The sequence below is a fragment of the Trachypithecus francoisi genome, unplaced genomic scaffold (assembly GCF_009764315.1).
Source record: "Trachypithecus francoisi isolate TF-2019V2 unplaced genomic scaffold, Tfra_2.0 Lachesis_group12, whole genome shotgun sequence".
Lineage (NCBI taxonomy): Eukaryota > Metazoa > Chordata > Mammalia > Primates > Cercopithecidae > Trachypithecus > Trachypithecus francoisi.
Window position 1 is genome coordinate 12,916,027 of NW_022681457.1, and position 20,291 is coordinate 12,936,317.

The 20,291-nt window shown below is 43.6% G+C and overlaps 1 protein-coding gene across 6 annotated transcripts; it reads left to right on the plus strand.

The window, feature by feature from the left end:
• The first annotated feature begins 1,920 nt into the window (after positions 1-1,920).
• Positions 1,921-15,805, plus strand: ZNF211 (zinc finger protein 211). 6 transcript variants are annotated; one of them, XM_033224639.1, is made up of 6 exons: positions 1,921-1,983; positions 4,386-5,511; positions 6,095-6,133; positions 6,692-6,818; positions 12,940-13,095; positions 13,731-15,805. In XM_033224639.1, exons 2-6 carry the CDS (start codon positions 5,482-5,484, stop codon positions 15,206-15,208), a joined length of 1,830 nt encoding a protein of 609 aa, XP_033080530.1. In that variant the 5' UTR covers positions 1,921-1,983; positions 4,386-5,481; the 3' UTR covers positions 15,209-15,805. The 6 variants fall into 6 exon arrangements, with proteins under 6 accessions (XP_033080530.1, XP_033080533.1, XP_033080531.1 ...); XM_033224642.1 differs by lacking the exon at positions 12,940-13,095; XM_033224640.1 differs by lacking the exon at positions 6,095-6,133.
• Positions 15,806-20,291: the final 4,486 nt, after the last annotated feature.

A 20,291-nucleotide genomic window follows, 5' to 3' on the forward strand; every position in this document is an offset into this window, starting at 1 on the left:
AGTGGAGATAATATTTGAGCATGTATTTAAGCAGAGCAGAGCAGAGAGTGATTTGTAAACACAGGGAAAATATGGAAAAGAAACAGCCAGTACAGTGTGTAAAAAGCAGGAGCTTGCCTGGAAGTGAAACAAATCATGTGGTCAAAGCACAATTCAAGAGTGACTGGTGATGGTTTTTATACCATAAAAAATCTCCCCAATGTGCACAATTGCCTGTATATCCATTCACATGTCATTATCTCAGACCTCCTTGTCAACTATCTTCTCAAACATATTCTTCCTTGCCCTTGATGACACTACCAGGTCATTGACTGCTATCCTGTGAAATACTTGTTATTTGGACACTTAATTTCTCCACATAAAAGGGTTTACAAGGTATGCCACTTGTGGCTTCACCTACAGGGAAAATTTTGATCCCCAACTATCTTTCAAGAGGACGCAGAATATGCCTCTGAGGCAGCCACAATTTTTTTTTTTAATCTTTTTTTTCCCCACCCTACCTTATGGTGCTGACACAATCTTTTTTATTACTAAGTTTTTTTTTTTTTTTTTTGAGACGGAGTCTCGCTCTGTCGCCCAGGCTGGAGTGCAGTGGCGCAATCTCAGCTCACTGCAACCTCCGCCTCCCGGGTTCCCGCCATTCTCCTGCCTCGGCCTCCCGAGTAGCTGGGACTACAGGCGCCCGCCACCTCGCCCAGCTAATTTTTTGTATCTTTTAGTAGAGATGGGGTTTCACCGGATTAGCCAGGGTGGTCTTGATCTCCTGACCTCGTGATCCGCCCATCTCGGCCTCCCAAAGTGCTGGGATTACAGGCGTGAGCCACCGCGCCTGGCCTATTACTAAGTTTTTAAGAGCACTTTTAGGTTTGCAGTAAAATTAAGGGAAAAGTAAAGAGATACCCATATACTCCCTGCACCTACATATGCATAGCCGCCCCCCCCACAACCACCAACCCCAACCGGAGTGGCACATTTGTAACAATTGTAAACCTACACTGACACATCATTATCACCCAAAGTCCCTACTTTACATTAGGGTTCACTCTTAGTGTTGTACATTCTGTGTTTGGACAAAGGTACAATGACACATGTCCACTATTAAAGTGTTATATAAAATAGTTTCATCGCCCTACTAATCCACTGTGCCCCACAAATTCATCCCTCCTACCCTTCTAAACCCCCAGCAACCACTAATCTTTTTGCTCTTTCATACTTTTACCTTTTCTCAAATGTCATTAATTGGAATCATACAGCATATTGCCTTTTCAGATTGGCTTCTTTCATTTAGTGGTATGCATACAAGGTACCTCCATGTTTTTTCATGTCTTGATGATTCATTTACCTTCAGCATTGAGTAATGTTCCATTGTCTTGATATACTACAGTTTCTAATCCATTCACTTACTGAAGGACATTTTTGTTGCTTCCAAGGTATGCCAACATGTACAGGTTTTTGTGTGGACATAAATTTTCCATTCATATGGATAAATTCTGAAAAATATGGTTACCACATTGTATGGTAAAAGTGTGTTTAGTTTTGTAAGAAACCACCAAACTCCATTTCAAAGTGGCTGTACAATTTTGCATTCCATCAGCAATGAGAGCTCCTGTTGCTGTACATTTTCTCAATCATTTGCAGTTGTCAGAGGTTGTTCATTCTAATGGATGTGTAGTGGTATCTCACTGCTGTTTTAATTTTTGCTTCCCTGATGACATATGACAGGGATTATCTTTTCATACACTTATTTGTCATCTGTGTATCTTCTCTGGTGAGGTATCTAAACCTAAAGTCTTTGCCCATTTCAGTTTTTAATCAAGATGTTTCTTCTTTTTTTCTTTTGAGACGGAGTCTTGCACTGTCACTAGGCTGGAGTGCTGTGGCATGATCTCGGCTCACTGCAACCTCCACCTCCTGGGTTCAAGCAATTCTTCTGCCTCAGCCTCCCGAGTAGCTGGGACTACAGGCATGCGCCACCACGCCCAGGTAATTTTTGTATTTTTTAGTAGAGACAGGGTTTCACCATGTTGGCCAGGATAGTCTTGATCTCTTGACCTTGTGATCTGCCCGCCTCAGCCTCCCAAAGTGCTGGGATTACAGGCGTGAGCCACCAAGTCCAGCCCTGAAAATTTTATATGATTATACAAAACTTACTTCAGCTAATTGTGCTTCATTACCTCATGAGGAGTACTGGGAAGTTTTGAGTACGTGCAATGGATGGAAACATTGAATTTGGACAGAAAGAGTTGTGTCCTTTTTTTGTTGTTGTTGGAGACAGAGTCTCGCTCTGTCACCTAGGCTGGAATGCAGTGGCGCGATCTCGACTCACTGCAACCTTCACTTCCCAAGTTCAAGTGACTCTGATTCTCCTGCCTCAGCTTCCCAAGTAACTGGGATTACAGGTGCCCGCCACCACCCCCAGCTAATTTTGGAATTTTTTAGTAGAGACGGGGTTTCACCATGTTGGCCAGGCTGTTCTTGAACTCCTCACCTCAGGTGATTCGCCCACCTCGGCCTCCCAAAGTGCTGGGATTACAAGCGTGAGCCACCGTGGCTGGCGAGTTGTGTCATTTTTCACTAGTTTTTCAGTTGGTTACCTGAAAGTATGAATTTTTAAAGTATAATAGGATTCAGCAGTCTCAGGTAGGAAAAAAGTAACCTGGAAAGATCCCTGCATGTGAATGCACACACAGCTTTCAGGGATCTGAAGAAATCCAGCATGTGTGGGATGTAGAGGAGATACATGGTAGGAGGTGAAGCAATATGTAATAGTTGGTTCTGTAATATAAGCCCAGCCGAGAACTCTAACCTTTTTCCTAAAAACAATGACAAGCCCGGCCGGGCGCGGTGGCTCAAGCCTGTAATCCCAGCACTTTGGGAGGCCGAGACGGGCGGATCACGAGGTCAGGAGATCGAGACCATCCTGGCTAACACGGTGAAACCCCATCTCTACTAAAAATACAAAAACTAGCCGGGCGAGGTGGCGGGCGCCTGTAGTCCCAGCTACTCGGGAGGCTGAGGCAGGAGAATGGCATAAACCCGGGAGGCGGAGCTTGCAGTGAGCTGAGATCTGGCCACTGCACTCCAGTCCGGGCGACAGAGCCAGACTCTGCCTCAAAAAAAAAAAAAAACGAAAAAAAAAAACAATGACAAGCCCATTGTGAGATCTAACCAAATGTACAATAGTAGTCATTCCACTTACAAATTTTTGTAGTAAATGTGTAAAGAAATACATTATATATTTGATAAAATCATTTTACAATTTTTAATTTTAATTTATTTTATTTTATTGGTATTAATTTGTCCTAAAGGATGACTTTTATTGTGAAATGTAAAATTTGATCTAGTATATATAAAATGTATATGTGTACATTTAACAATGTGCATATATGTACCTTAAAATAATATAAACTTTCTGGGTGACAGAGTGAGGCCCTGTTTAAAATAATGATCATAATTTGATATTTTATGCATTAAAAACTTTTGGCTGGGCATGGTGACTCACGCTTGTACTCTCAGCAGTTTGGGAGGCTGAGGCAAGAAGATTGCATGGCCCTAGGAGTTTGAGACTAGCCTGGGCCCTATAGGGAGACCCCCATTCCTACAATAATTTTTTCTTTTTTTTTTTTTTTTTTGAGACGGAGTCTTGCTCTGCCACCCAGGCTGGAGTGCAGTGGCCGGATCTCAGCTCACTGCAAGCTCCGCCTCCCGGGTTTACGCCATTCTCCTGTCTCAGCCTCCCGAGTAGCTGGGACTACAGGCGCCCGCCTCGTCGCCCGGCTAGTTTTTTGTATTTTTTTTTAAGTAGAGACAGGGGTTCACCGTATTAGCCAGGATGGTCTCGATCTCCTGACCTCGTGATCCGCCCGTCTCGGCCTCCCAAAGTGCTGGGATTACAGGCTTGAGCCACCGCGCCCGGCCTCTACAATAATTTTTTCAATTAGCCAGGTGTGGTGGTGTGCTTGTAGTCCCAGCTACTCAAGAGGCTGAGGCCAGAGGATCACTTGAGCCCAGGAGGTCAAGGTTGCAATGAGCTATGATTGTTCCACTGTACTCCAGCCTGGACAACAGAATGAGACCCTGTCTCAAAAAATAAATAAATAAATAAATGTTTTGATTATACAAGGAAAATGAACATTCATGTATTAAAGCTTCACGTTTTGTGAACAAAACTGACTTTGCAGACAGGAGAGCGTTTTCTGGGGGCACCAGAAGCAGGGAACTTTCCTTGTCCATTGGATTCAGGGCTGCCCACTATCCCTCCACTATCTTCCCGTCATAGCCCTGTCTGGCGTCTTTTGTCCCTGACAAAACCTACAAAAAGTAACTTTAACACTTCAGGCTGTATGCATTTGAAGAGCAATAAGATAACGTTTTTTCACTTCCAGCTACCAGTGGAGATCTGCTGGGGTGGGCTGCATGGAATCTGAAATGATGTCTAAATACTGAAGTGATCCTCTACACTAGAGACTGATATACAGCTGACATCGACCCTCGCGGAACTGAAAATCCTCGTATTACTTTTGACTCCCCTAGACCTTAACTACTAATAGCCGACTGTTGCCCGGAAGCCTTATGAAGTTGCCCAGAAGCCTTATGAATTACATAAACTCCCAATCGATTAACACATTTTGTATTATATATGCATAACACATATATATATGATTACACATTTTGTTTGATATATGCATTATGTATATTTTAGTGTAAGAACTATACTTATACTAAAACAGACTAGAGAAAGGGTATCAGGAAAATTATAAGAGGCTCATTGACATTTCACCCAATAAAAAAAGGAAAATAAAATAATACGGAAGGGAAAATACATTTACTAATCATTAAGTGGAAGTGTATCATCATAAAGGTCTTCATCCTTGTGTTCTTCACGCTGGGCAAGAAAATGAGGAGGGGCTGGTCTTGTCTCTGCGGCAAGAGGTGGGGGAGCTAAAGGAGCACACTCGAAGTAACGTTTATTGGGGGAAAAAAAAGCCTACGTGTAAATGGATCCGCACAGCTGAACCCTGTGTTGTTCAAGTGTCAACCTACTTAAGACCTCAAACACCGAAGCCCCTCAGTCGCCCTGGAGGGCGGCAGACTCAGTTTCCTAGCGCTCCCAGCAGTCTGCACACAAGGCGCCGTCCGCCGTAGCCTTGGCGAGACTACATTTCCCAGAAAGCTTTGCGTCGAGCGGCAGTACTTTGATCCAATGAAAATCCAAGATAGGGGCATTTCCGTGTGGGCGTGCCCCTCAGGGCGGGACTTCTGGCGTCTTCGCAGCGGTCATTTTGGGTGCCCTCCGGTCAGTTCTAACCGTTAGCCTCCTTGGTGTGCCTCTTTGGAATCGAAGTGACGGACCGTGAAGGCGCGAGAGTCGGGTCTGAGAGTCGGGGGCAGAGCCGCCTGCGAGGCCTGCCTGGGGATAGCGGTGCTCGTGTTCCCCCCGGTCGCCAGCAGCTCCCGGTCCAGCTCCGCCCACAGACTCGGATGGCGACCGCACTGAGGGACCCGGCTCCGGTGAGCGCTGCGATCTCCGGACCTCCCCCGGCCGAGATTCTTAAATCCCAAGTGAGGGGCACCAGCTCACGTTTCTGTAGCACAGGGTCGGGGACACTGAGGCTCGTGGGTGGGGCCCCTGTTTCTGACATCCGATGTGGTGGGCAGGGGGACAAGGGACAGGACCGGCGCTTGCAGAGCTTGGATGGGCGACCGAGAAGGGGGCATTCAGGAAGCTGGGCTCCACATTGTTACTGCAGGGAACAAAGTTTGAGAGAGATCTACCTTTATTCTTAGGGCCGTGGGAGCCATAGAGAGCTTAAACGAGAGACACCATCTGAGTTAGGATTTGAAAAATCCTCTGCAGGCTGTTCAGTGGAAGAAAAGACTTTAGAGATGGATGAGGACGTTGAGGCAGAGGGAGGTTGAATATTTTTCCAAGGCCACACAATTGGTGAGAGGCAGCACTAAGGACTGAGGCGCACAGGTTAGACTGTCGACCCAAAGTTACGTGGCTCCCGGCCGAGGCAAGGGTACAGAGAAGGCCTGTGCCCATGGAGCACTACCATGTTCACATTCCTCTGAGGCCTGCGTCTTTCCACAGGTTCCCATAGCTACAGAGGTACTTTTCAAGCTTGCACAGGTAAGTGGAGGTATCTCAGCCCCTCACTGGTCTGGAATGTCCCTCCTCCCTCCCCACACAGATAATTTCTTTAGATTTGGGGTGTAATGGGACTCACCTACCATTCTCTCAGCTGTTGGTTTGAGAACTCTAGAGAATCCCTGAGCTCAGGGTGCTAAGTCCAGGCCAATGTTTCCATTTGGAGCAGCCAATGTAAAGGGGTGAAAGTTTATGATAGCCGGTACCAGCTTTTGGAACTCCTTGGGGGTGAGTCTGAACTGGTTCAGGGAACTGCAGATTTCCCTCATTTCTGTAAAGTTTGGCATCTATTGTGAGGAAGTTGGAGTTTGGGATCAGAGGAGGGAGATTTATCTAACCCGAGTGTTGACAGGATACAGAGTGGAAAACAGAATGAACACAGTGACTAATGGGAACGTGAAGAGACAGCAGGGATCAATGACACCAAGGTCTGGTGTCTCTTCTGACTTGTGGAGCTTGGGAGGAGAATGTATGGGGACATGGATTTTGAGTCTTCCAAAGTGAGACTGTTCATGGTTTCATCAATCACTATTATGCTAGGGAAGTGTGACCTTTGAAGATGTGGCCGTGTACTTCTCCTGGGAGGAATGGGATCTCCTTGATGAGGCTCAGAAACGCCTGTACTTCGATGTGATGCTAGAGAACTTTGCACTTACGTCCTCCCTGGGTAAGGCCCTCATACTCACCCTTGTACCCTGTACTAGGCTGTGTTTCTCCTTTTCCTCAGGAGCAGCTCTGTCCTCATATCTGGACCATAGGCACTGCCTCCTTCCCCAGTTCCCTGGGTAGATGTTGTAGACTGAGTGCAAACCTACTTCCCTTATCATCCCAGCCCAAAAGCATCTTGGGTAAGGATTTGGGATCAATCCTCATCCAAGTCTTACAGTAAGCCTAATAGATCCCACCTGACTTGCCTTCTCCCTGTCTGGTAACTTTCTAGATCTATGGCATCCAGTTTTCCCTCCCTTCATGTACCCGACATTTATTTGTGCTTGACTGTGACATGAAATGCAGTCACTGACATTGTCACTATTTACACAAACTGTTCTTGAAGTACCAACCTTTCCATTAACAGCAGAATGCTCTAACAAATTGCGCCACGGAGACACTACACAGACTGTTCTTATGAAAACCTCCTCCAAGGTGTTCTTCTTTGTTTGTTTTTAATTGTAAAATATGTATAACAAACTTCACTATTTTAATCATTTTCAAGTATATAGTTCAGAAGCATTTAGCACATTCACATTGTTGTACAACTATCACCACCATCCTTCTATACTACTTTTTCATCTTATAAAACTGAAACTTTGTACTCATTAAACAGTAACTCTTCCCATCCCCTGGCAACCACCATTTTGCTTTTGGTCGGTATGAGTTTGTCTACTGTAAGTACCTCATATGAGTGGATTCACACAATATTTGTTCTTTTCTGTCTGGCTTACTTCACTTAGCATAATATCTTCAAGGTTCATCCATGTTGTAATATGTATCAGAATTGCTTCTTTTTTTTTTTTTTTTTTTTTTTTTTCAGGCGGAGTCTCACTCTGTCGCCCAGGGTGGAGTGCAGTGGCCGGATCTCAGCTCACTGCAAGCTCCGCCTCCCGGGTTTACGCCATTCTCCTGCCTCAGCCTCCCGAGTAGCTGGGACTACAGGCGCCCGCCACCTCGCCCGGCTAGTTTTTGTATTTTTAGTAGAGACGGGGTTTCACCGTGTTAGCCAGGATGGTCTCGATCTCCTGACCTCGTGATCCACCCGTCTCGGCCTCCCAAAGTGCTGGGATTACAGGCTTGAGCCACCGCGCCCGGCCAGAATTGCTTCTTTTTAAGGCTGAATAATATTCTTTTTTTCTTTTTTTTTTTTTTTTTTTTTTTTTTTTTTTTTTTGAGACGGAGTCTCGCTCTGTCGCCCAGGCTGGAGTGCAGTGGCCGGATCTCAGCTCACTGCAAGCTCCGCCTCCCGGGTTTACGCCATTCTCCTGCCTCAGCCTCCCGAGTAGCTGGGACTACAGGCGCCCGCCACCACGCCCGGCTAGTTTTTTGTATTTTTTAGTAGAGACGGGGTTTCACTGTGTTAGCCAGGATGGTCTCTATCTCCTGATCTCGTGATCCGCCCGTCTCGGCCTCCCAAAGTGCTGGGATTACAGGCTTGAGCCACCGCGCCCAGCTGAATAATATTCTTTTGTATGTATTAGTTTATCCATTCCTTCATCAGTGGACACAGGTTGTTTTCACCTTCTGGCTGTTGTGAATAATGTTACTGTGAACATGGGTGTTCAGATACATATTTGTGTTCTTGCTTTCAATTCTTTTGGGTATTGGCCCAAAAGCAGAATTTCTGGATCATAGGGTAATTATTTTTAATTTTTAAGGAACCACCAAAATTGTTTTTCATAGCAGCTGCACCATTTTACATTCCCACAAGCAGCAGACAAAGGTTCCAGTTTCTTCACACCCTCACCATCACTTGTTATTTTCTGATTTTTTTTGATAAGTCATCCAGATTGGTGTGAGGTGATATCTTGTTGTGGTTGTGATTTGCAGATTACTGATACTGAGCATCTGTTCATGTGCTGATTGGCTATTTGTATATCTTCAAATGATGTTTTTATTCAAGTCCTTTGCCTATTTTTAAGTTGGGTTTTATTAATTGTAATTAAAAGTGTTAAATATAATTTTTTATTGAGCTTTAAGAGTTATCTGTGTGTTCTAGATACTCCCTTATCAGATACGTGATTTGCAAATGTTTTCTCTTATTTTGTGGGCTACGTTTTTAGTGTGTTGATAGGATCCTTTGATGTACAAGTTTCTCATTTTGATGAATTCAGTTTTACTGTTTTACTTTTATTGTCTATGCTTTTTATATCATATCCAAGGAATCATTAACAAGTCCAGTGTCATGAAGCTTTTTCCTTGTTTTAAGAGTTTTATAGTTTTAGTGCTTACATTCAGATCTTTGATCTGTTTTGAATTAATTTTTATATGTGGTGTCAGGTAAGGGACCAACTTCATTCTTTTCACATGTAGATATCCAGTTTTCCTAGCATCATGTGTTGAAAATTTGTCTTCTTTCTCCTGGTCAAAAATCATTTGGCCAGATATTTGAGGGTTTATTTCTGGGGTCTCTTCTAGTCCATTGATCTATATGTCTTTATGAGAGTACCATAGTTTTAATTTCTATAGCCTTGCAGTAAGTTTTGAAATTACAGGCCGGGTGCGGTGGCTCAAGCCTGTAATCCCAGCACTTTGGGAGGCCGAGACGGGTGGATCACGAGGTCAGGAGATCGAGACCATCCTGGCTAATACGGTGAAACCCCGTCTCTACTAAAAATACAAAAACTAGCCGGGCGAGGTGGCGGGCGCCTGTAGTCCCAGCTACTCGGGAGGCTGAGGCAGGAGAATGGCGGAAACCCGGGGGGCGGAGCTTGCAGTGAGCTGAGATCCAGCCACTGCACTCCAGTCCGGGCGACAGAGCGAGACTCCGCCTCAGAAAAAAAAAAAAAAAGAAAGAAAGAAATTACAAAGTGTGAGTCTTGCAACTTTCATCCTTTTCAAAATTGTTTTAGCTATTCTGTGTCTCTTAATATTTCAAATGAATTTTAGGATGGATTTTTTTATTTCTGCAAAATAACATCATTTCGATTTTGATAGGTATCACGCTTTCTATAGATTACTTTGTCTAGTATAGACATCTTAACAATATTGAGCCCTCTAATCCATGAACAGGCATGTGATATATTTTCTTTTATTAATGTTTTATTTAATTCATTTTGGCAATATTTTGTAGTTTCTAGTGTACAAGGCTTTTACTTGTTAAGTTAATCTTTAATGTTTTATTCTTTTTGATATAAGTGGAATTGTTTACTTTTCAAATTGTTCGTCATTAGTGTATAGAAGCGTAACTGATTTTGGCATGTTGTATTTGTATTCTTCTATTTGCTGAATTTGCTTATTAGTTGTAACAGTTTTTTCGTGGAATCTTTATGTTATTCCATGTATATCATCTGTGAGCGGGGATAATTTTACTCTTCTTTTCCCATTTTAGTCCCTTTTCTTTCTTTTTCTTGCCTAATTGCTACATTGAACAGAAGGGCTAAAAGTAGGCATCCTTATCTTGTTGTTAATCTTAGGGGAAAATCTTTCAGTCTTTCATTGTCGAGTATAATTTTAGCTGTGGGTTTTTTGTTTTTTGTTTTTTTGCATATGGATTTTATTATGTTTAGGTAATTTCCCCCTATTCCTGGTTTACTGTGTGTTTTCCCACGAAGAAGTGTTGCATATTGTCTAATGCGTTTAGTGCATCAGCTGAGATGATTGTTTTAATTTTTTTAGAGATGGGGTCTTGCTATGTCACACAGGCTGGTCTTAAGCTCCTGGCCTCAAGTGATCCTCCTGCCTCAGCCTCCCAAGTAGCTGGGATTACAGGTACAAGCCACCACTTTGATCAGTTTTTGTTTGTTGAACCATCCTTGCGTTCCACAAATAAATTCTATCTGGTAGTAGTGCATAATCCTTTTAATGTGCTGTTGAATTCAGTTTGCTAATATTTGGTTGATGGTTTTTGCGTTAATAATCAAGGATATTGGTCTGTAGTTTTATTTTCTTACACAATCTTTGCGTCATTTGGAATCAGGGTAATGCTGGCCATATAGAATGAGTTTAGAAGTGTGTACGCTACAGTTTTTTGAGAGAATTTGAAAAGGATAAGTATTTGTTCTTAATTAAATGATTGGTAGAATTCATCTGTGAAGCCATCAAGTCAAGGGCTTTTCTTTAAGGTTTGTCTTTTTTTTTTTTCTGAGATGGAGTCTTGCTCTGACACCCAGGCTAGAGTGCAGTGGTGTGATCTTGGCTCACTGCAACTTCCACTTCCTGGATTCAAGCAATTCTCCTGCCTTGACCTCCCGAGTAGCTGGGGTTACAGGAACATGCCACCACACCTGGCTAATTTTTGTATTTTTAATAGAGACAGGGTTTCACCACATTGGCCAGGCTGTTCTTGAACTCCTGACCTCAGGTGATCCACCTGCTGCCTCGGCCTCCCAAAGTGCTAGAATTACAGGCATGAGCCACTGCACCAGGCCAGGTTTGTCAATTTTGATAACCTTTTCAAAGAAACACCTTTTGGTTTTGTTGATTTTTTTTCTATTGTCTTTCTCTTCTGTATTTTATTTATCTAGGCTTTAGTCTTTATTATTTTTTTCCTGCCAGCTTTGGTTTTAGTTTGTTCCTCTTTTTATAATCCCTTAAATTGTAAAAATAGATTGTTGAGTTGAGATCTTTCATCTTTTTAATGTTTATAGCTATAAGTTTCCCCTTTAGTACTGCTTTTACTGTATCTCCAATTTATTTCCCTTCTGATTTCTTCATGGCCCCATTGGTTGTTCAATATTGTATTAATTTCTACAGATTTGTAAATTTTTTAGTTTCCTTCTATTAAGAGTTCCCAACCTCATCCCACTGTGGTTGGAGAAGATACTTTGTATGATATGTGTCTTTCTAAATCAAATGAGGCTTAATTTATGGTCTGTCCTGGAGAATGTTCTAGGTACACATGAAGGGAATGTGTATTCTGTTGTTGTTGGGTAGAATGCTCTTTATATATTTGTTAGAGCTAGTTGGTTGTTTAGGTCCTCTGTTTTCTCACTTCTCTCTGATTCTTCTGTCCACTGCTGAGAGTCAGGTATTGCTGCATTTAACTGTTATTGTAGAACCATCCATTTCTCCCTTCAGTTCTGTCAATTTTTGCCTCATGTGTTTTGATGGTCTATTATTAGGTGCATAAGTGTTTATAAATGTTATATCCTCTTGCTCTATTGACCTTTTATTAGTATATAATATCCTTTTATATATCTTGTTACCATTTTTGATTTAAAGTCTCTATTGTATGATATTAGTGTAGCCATTCTTACTCTTTTTTGCTTGCTATTTGCATGGAATATCTTTTTGTAGCCTGTCACTTCCACCTTATTTATATCTTTGGATCTAAAGCGAATCTCCTGTAGACATCATAAAGTTGGATCATGGGTTGTTTTCATTTTAACCCATTCTGCCAATCTTTGTCTTTTGGCAGAGTTTAAGCTAAAAGTTTGGAGAGTTTAAGGCATTTACGTTTAAGGTAATCACTGATAAGGAAGGGCTGACTTCTATCATTTTGCTCTTTGTTTTCCCCATGTCTTAATAGCCTTATAGCTTTTTTGATCCTAATTGCCTACATTACTGCTTCTTTTGTGTTTGGCTCACTTTTTTTTTTTTTTTGGTAGTGAAACTTTTTAATTCCTTGTCATTTCCTTTGTGTACTTTTTCTTTCTTTCTTTCTTTCTTTTAATGGAGTCTCGCTCTGTCGCCCAGGCTGGAGTGCAGTGGGGCGATCTTGGCTCACTGCAACCTCTGCCTCCCATGTTCAAGCGATTCTCCTGCCTCACCCTCCTGAGTAATCCCTCCTGGGATTACAAACACACACCACCACACCCAGCTAATTTTTGTATTTTTAGTAGAGACAGGGTTTCATCATGTTGGCCATGCTGGTCCCAAACTCCTGACCTCAGTTGATCCACCAACCTCAGCCTCCCAAAGTGCTGGGATTACAGGCGGGAGCCACCACGCCCAGCTCTTTGTATACTTAATGTAGCTCTTTTTAAAAAATAGTTACCATGGGAATTACATTTAACATCCTAAAGTTACAACACTAACTTGAATTTATACAGACTTCTTTAACTTTTCTTGTTCTTTTTTGTGCCCAGTTCTTCTGGGCCAGTGTTAGTTGCTCACGTGTCCTGTCTTTCCCTTAGGACTTACATCATCCTGGTCTCATGTAGTTGCTCAACTAGGACTAGGGAAAGTGTCCTCTGTTCTTCACAGGATGTTCATGACTCCAGCCTCAGCAAGATGGGATCAGAGAGGGCCTGGCCTACATGAATGGCACTTGGGAAAAGGCTTGTCATCAGGTCTGTGTTTAAATTGCACCAAGAACCTGTCCTGTTTGACTTGTCTTGATGCCATTGCCCGAGACACTTCACTTTGACCTTCCCCTCTTCATTCTTAACAGTTTACAAACTTGTTATTTTTCCTACTTGTCATTTTTATTTTGACTTCTAGCTAACACTAATCCTCACCTCTCTGGACTCCTTATCCCATCTGTTCTTTACACTGTTCCCTCTGTAGCATTCTCTAGTATTATTTTGTCCTGAAGTGTGCATATCTCCCTTAATAGTCCCTAAACACTAGTTACTGTTCCAGTGAGATTTTCCTGGGCCTAGACCTACACTTCACAGCATCACTTGTCACCAGCAGATACGATCCTGCTAAAAGCTGTTATCAGAGGAATTAATTGTAGAACATGCCTCTTAGTCCTGGGCCATACCTTAGCCTTGTGTACTGTACCTGGGAGGGCCCACCCTATTCCATAACCTTAGGGACCAGTAATGCACAACAGGTGCTTCCTCAACCTGACCCCCGACTCACTTTTCCTGAATACAGGCCCATATACTGGTTCTTTGCTATAACTGATGTGCATTTGCGATTGCATTGCCTCCTCCTAATAAAGGTGACATGTACTTTATGATGACCTCTTTACTTTTAGGTTGTTGGCATGGAGTGGAACATGAGGAAACACCTTCTGAACAGAGAATTTCTGTAGAAGGAGTGCCACAGTTCAAGACTTCCAAAGAAGGTTCATCTTCCCAGAATGCCTACTGCTGTGAAATATGTGGCCTGGTCTTGAGAGATATTTTGAACTTGGCTGAACACCAAGGAACAAACTGTGGGCAGAAACTACGCACATATGGAAAACAATTCTACATCAATGCAAATCTTCAACAGCACCAGAGGCAGCACATTAAAGAGGCACCTTTCACAAGTTATGTGGACACAGCCTCATTTACAAAGAGCTGCACAGTCCATGTGTCAGAGAAGCCCTTCACCTGCAGGGAGATCAGGAAAGACTTCCTGGCCAACATGAGGTTTCTCCATCAAGAGGCCACTCAAACAGGGGAGAAGCCAAATAACAGTAACAAGTGTGTGGTGGCCTTTTACAGTGGAAAAAGGCATCGCCACTGGGGAAAATGCAGTAAAGCCTTTAGCCACACAGACACACTTGTTCAGGACCAGAGAATCCTCACTAGAGAAGGGCTTTTTGAGTGCAGCAAATGTGGGAAAGCATGTACGCGAAGATGTAACCTCATTCAGCACCAGAAAGTCCACAGTGAAGAAAGGCCTTATGAGTGCAATGAATGTGGAAAATTCTTTACCTACTACTCCAGTTTCATTATACATCAGAGAGTTCATACTGGAGAAAGGCCTTATGTGTGCCCTGAATGTGGGAAATCCTTTAGTCAGATCTACAGCCTCAATAGCCATAGGAAAGTTCACACTGGAGAAAGGCCTTATGAATGCAGCGAATGTGGGAAATCTTTTAGCCAAAGGTCCAACCTCATGCAGCATCGCAGAGTTCACACTGGAGAAAGGCCTTATGAATGCAGTGAATGTGGGAAATCTTTTAGCCAAAACTTCAGCCTCATTTACCACCAGAGAGTTCACACTGGAGAAAGACCTCATGAGTGCAATGAATGTGGAAAATCCTTTAGCCGAAGCTCCAGCCTCATTCACCACCGGAGACTTCACACTGGAGAAAGACCCTATGAGTGCAGTAAATGTGGGAAATCATTTAAGCAAAGCTCCAGCTTCAGTTCACACCGGAAAGTCCACACAGGGGAAAGGCCTTATGTGTGTGGGGAATGTGGGAAATCCTTTAGCCATAGCTCCAACCTCAAGAACCACCAGAGAGTTCACACTGGAGAAAGGCCTGTTGAGTGCAGTGAATGTAGCAAATCCTTTAGCTGTAAATCTAACCTCATTAAACACCTGAGAGTTCACACTGGAGAAAGGCCTTATGAGTGCAGTGAATGTGGGAAATCCTTTAGCCAAAGTTCTAGCCTCATTCAACACCGGAGAGTTCACACTGGAAAAAGGCCTTATCAGTGCAGTGAATGTGGGAAGTCCTTTGGCTGCAAATCTGTCCTCATTCAACACCAGAGAGTTCACACTGGAGCAAAGCCTTAACTGTACTGAGAATATGCAATTTCCTTTTAGTGTAATTATACTGAAGGAGTACACCTGTGAGAGAGACCAGTACCTGAACTGGAAGCCCCATCTAAGGATATACAGTAGGCAGATTCCCCTTAAGTTCCAGGTATGTGTTACACTTTCTAACCTGCCATTTAGAAAGTGTTAGACTTTCTCACCTGCCATATATGGCTCTTGCCATTTATGTCACTGACAGTTTCTGAGGCAGAAGCCGTATCACGTCTACCGCCTGTGAGGTCCACATAATCTGCATCATTTACCTCCTGAACCTGCTGAAGGAAGCAGACCTCTGTTTCTCCCCATTTGCTAGAAGAGATCATGAATAGTCTGAGTCGTCCTCTCTGACAAGTTAGGGCATGAACTTGACCCAGCTTTGTGCCAGAGAACCCAATACGAGTGTTGTTGGCAGCTTGCCAAGAAGGACTTTTTTTTTTTTTTTTTTTTTTTCAAGACATGTTGGTTTCATGTGACACCTCCATGGATTTTTTCTAGCCTCTAAGTCACCAACTTTGGAACTGCTTGCCTCACATTGCTTTGTTTTTTACAATAATAAAGGCATTATTATTTAAGCTACCTTTATCTTGGCATTTGATTCACTCTTTAAGGTGGTTCAAAAACAGAATTGGGCCCTGCCAGCTTTACAGAGTAAACACCTTTGGAGGGAGAGGGAGGTGTCATATTATTTGTATGCCTCAGAGACAACAGTATAATGGAAAAATACAGCTGTCTTTCCAGTTTTGGCATAATCTGAATTTGAATTATTGCCCATACAAAAAATTAGCTGGGTGTGGTGGTGGGCCCCTGTAGTCCCAGCTACTCAGGAGGCTGAGGCAGGAGAATGGCGTGAACCTGGGAGACGGAGCTTGCAGTGAGCCGAGATCGTGCCACTGCACTCCAGCCTGGGTGACAGAGTGAGACTCTGTCTCAAAAAAAAAAACAACAACAAAAAAACAGCCTGGGCCTGGTGGCATGCACTTGTAGTCCCAGCTACGCAGGAGGCTGAGGCAGGAGAATCACTTGAACTCGGGAGGTGCAGGTTACAGTGAGCCAAGATCGCCCCATGGCATTCCAGCCTGGGTGACCGAGAGAGACTCTGTCTCAAAAAAAAAAAAAAAAATACATAGAACTACACACACACAATGAGTGTATAAAATGGTGAGGTCTGAAAGAGGTCTGAGGATTGAACCAATGTCGCAGTCCTGGTTTTGATGATGTACTAAGGTTATATAAGATGTTACTACTGGGGAAAGTAGGTGAAAGGTATTCTGTACTATTGATACGGTGTGGATATCTGTCCTGCCCAAAAAATGTAATCTCCAATGTTGGAGGTGGGGCCTGGCAGGAGGTGATTGGCTCATGAGGGTGGTTTCCCCTGAATGGTTTAGCACCATCCTTTTGGTGCTGTCCTCACGATAGTGAGTTCTCATGAGATCTGGTTGTTTGAAAGTATGTGGTACCTCCAACTTTGCTCTTGCTCCTGACCCTACTCCTACATTTGCAACATCCTGCATATCTGTATTTCAAACTAAATTCTTTTTTTTTTTTTTTTGAGACGGAGTCTCGCTCTGTTGCCCAGGCTGGAGTGCAGTGGCCAGATCTCAGCTCACTGCAAGCTGTGCCTCCCGGATTTACGCCATTCTCCTGCCTCAGCCTCCCGAGTAGCTGGGATTACAGGCGTCCGCCACCTCGCCCGGCTAGTTTTTTGTATTTTTTTAGTAGAGACGGGGTTTCACCGTGTTCGCCAGGATGGTCTCGATCTCCTGACCTCATGATCCGCCCATCTTGGCCTCCCAAAGTGCTGGGATTACAGGCTTGAGCCACCGCGCCCGGCCCCAAACTAAATTCTTAAAAAATTTTCACTGTTCTGTATATTTCCACAGTGTGCATAGTTCACTGTTCTGTATATTTCCACATCAGAATGTGTAATTTTCAGCCAGATGTAGTGGTTCGCTCTTGTAATCCCAGCACTTTGGGAGGCCAAGGTGGGTGAATCAGAGATTCTTTAAATCCTATTGAGGTAAAAGTGAGTGATAAAACTAGACCTGTATAAATACAAGTCTGTGAATATTCTGTACTCAGAATTTTGACATCTTTAAGTGTTTAGCTTACTTTAAAGAACTACCATGCTGGGTGCAGTGGCTCACGCCTGTAATCCCAGCACTTTGGGAGGCTGAGGTGGGCAGATAACCTGAGGTCAGGAGTTCAAGACCAGCCTGGCCAACATGATAAAACCCCGTCTCTACTAAAAATAAAAAAATTAGCTTTGTGTGGCGGTGCATGACTGTAGTCCCAGCTACTCAGGAGGCTGAGGCAGGAGAATCGCTTGAACCTGGGAGGCAGAGGCTGCAGTGAGCTGAGATTACACCACTGCACTCCAGACTGGGTGACAGAGCAAGACTCGTCAAAAAAAAAGAAAAGAAAAAAAAGAACTAACAATTGTAAATCATGTTTAATTATGGTTTATGATAAAAATGAAAGAAACAAGGCCGGGCGCGGTGGCTCAAGCCTGTAATCCCAGCACTTTGGGAGGCAGAGACGGGCGGATCACGAGGTCAGGAGATCGAGACCATCCTGGCTAACACGGTGAAACCCCGTCTCTACTAAAAATACAAAAAACTAGCCGGGCGAGGTGGCAGGCGCCTGTAGTCCCAGCTACTCGGGAGGCTGAGGCAGGAGACTGGCGGGAACCCGGGAGGCGGAGCTTGCAGTGAGCTGAGATCCGGCCACTGCACTCCAGCCTGGGTGACAGAGCGAGACTCCGTCTCAAAAAAAAATAAAAATAAAAAATGAAAGAAACATAAAATTTCTTCCAGAGGAATTTAACCCATAACAAAATTTGAGCAAATTAATGTAAGCTACAATTAAAATAAGTCATTTCAATTTCATTTGAATGTGAGCCAAACATTTTATAATTTGTATTTTTTTCTCAGGACTGTTATCTTTTTATATACTGTATGTTTTTTCTTTTATCTGGCTATTAATAGTGAGGTGATTGATAACTTTCTCTTTTACATTCTATGCAATTAAATATCTTATTTAGATGATTTTAATTTGCAATTATTTTTCATTAATATTTCATTTTATTAAAAATTGCCTTTTATCAGTGCTATACATATTAATGGCTTACCTATCCAAGATTGTAAAAATATACAAATATTTTTACTGCTGAGAGGTTTGTTTTTTTGTTTGTCTGTTTTTGTTTTTTGAGAGGGAGTCGGAGTGCAGTGGCTCGATCTCGGCTCACTGCAGCCTCCTCCTCCTGGTTCAAGTGATTCTCCTGCCTCAGCCTCTCCTGTAACTGGGACTACAGGCTTGAGCCACCATGCCTGGCTAATTTTTGTAATTTTAGTAGAGACCGGTTTCACCATGTTGGCCAAGCAGGTCTTGAACTACTGACCTCAAGTGATTCACCCACCTTGGCCTCCCAAAGTGTTGAGATTACGGGCATGAGCTGCTGCACCCAGCCTAAGATTATTCTTTACTTTGTTGTTGTTGTTGTTGTTGTTAACAAGGTCTCATTTGTCACCCACGCTGGAGTGTAGTGGCACAATCTCAGCTCACTGCAGCCTCAACCTCCTGGGTTCAAGAGATCCTCTTGCCTTAGCCCCTTTTCTGCCTTCCACCCTCACCCCCAATAGCTGGAACTACGGATGTACCATCACTCCCAGCTAATTTTTGTACTTTTTGTAGAGACTGGGTTTCATCATGTTTCCCAGGCTGGTCTCCAGCTCCCGAACTCAAGTGATCTGCCGGCCTCAGCCTCCCAAATTGCTGGGATTACAGGCGTGAGCCACTGTGCCCGGCATTGTTATTCTTCACTTTGAATCCCACATGTTATTTAAAGCTAAGGCCTGAGGCAAAAGAAAATTCACTTCTATACTTCAACTAATTCTATTTTATTACTAGGTAATAGGTCCCAATATTTACATTTATGTATACATACACACACACTTTCTTTCTATACCATTAAGATAATGGTAGAACTTTATGTCAAGAAAATGTGGCCGGGCGCGGTGGCTCAAGCCTGTAATCCCAGCACTTTGGGAGGCCGAGACGGGCGGATCACGAGGTCAGGAGATCGAGACCATCCTGGCTAACATGGTGAAACCCCGTCTCTACTAAAAAATACAAAAAACTAGCCGGGCAAGGTGGCGGGCGCCTGTAATCCCAGCTACTTGGGAGGCTGAGGCAGGAGAATGGCGTGAACCCGGGAGGCGGAGCTTGCAGTGAGCCGAGATCCGGCCGCTGCACTCCAGCCTGGGTGACAGAGCGAGACTCCGTCTCAAAAAAAAAAAAAAGAAAAAAGAAAATGCTATAGGCTAGGCACACTTACTTTGGGAGGCCGAGGCGGGAGGATCGCTTGAGTCCAGGAGTTCGAGGCCAGCCTGGACAACGTGGTGAAACCCTGTCTCTAAAAAAAAAAAAAAAAAATTAGCTGGGTGTGGTATCATGAGCCTGTAATCCCAGCTACTTCCAGCTACTTAGGAGGCTGAGGTGGGAGGATCTCTTGAGCCCAGGAGGCAAAGGTTACAGTGAGCTCAGATCCCACCACTGTACTGCAGCCTGGGTGACAGAGTGAGAACCTGTCTCAAAACAACAACAACAACAAAAAACAGCCGTTGGTAATTGAATTTATCTTTATTGAACTAATCCTCTTTATTGCATGTTTTAAATTTTATTAATTTGTTTAAATTTTATTGAATTGTAATAAAACGATTTTGAAATTACTAGAGAAGGCCAGGCGCTGTGGCTCACGCCTCTAATCCTACCAATGTGGGAGGCAGAGGCGGGCGGATCACCTGACATCAAGAGTTCGAGACCAGCCTGACATCCCGGTCTCTACTAAAAATACCAAAAAACAATTAGCCGGGCGTGGTGAAGGCACCTGTAGTCCCAGCTACTCGGGAGGCTGAGGCAGGACAATGGCTTGAACCCGGGAGGTGGAGGCTGCAGTGAGCCGAGATTGCTCACCAGCCTGGATGACAGACTCCGTCAAAAAAGAAGAAGAGAAGGAAGGAAGGAAGGAGGGAGGGAGGGAGGGAAAATAAATTCCTGGGTA

Coding starts and splice junctions, on each gene's coding strand:
- ZNF211 (XM_033224639.1), top strand. CDS start 5,482: ATGGCGACCGCACTGAGGGACCCGGCTCCG. Junction 5,512..6,094: donor CACTGAGGGACCCGGCTCCG/GTGAGCGCTGCG, acceptor GTCTTTCCACAG/GTTCCCATAGCTACAGAGGT. Junction 6,134..6,691: donor TACTTTTCAAGCTTGCACAG/GTAAGTGGAGGT, acceptor CTATTATGCTAG/GGAAGTGTGACCTTTGAAGA.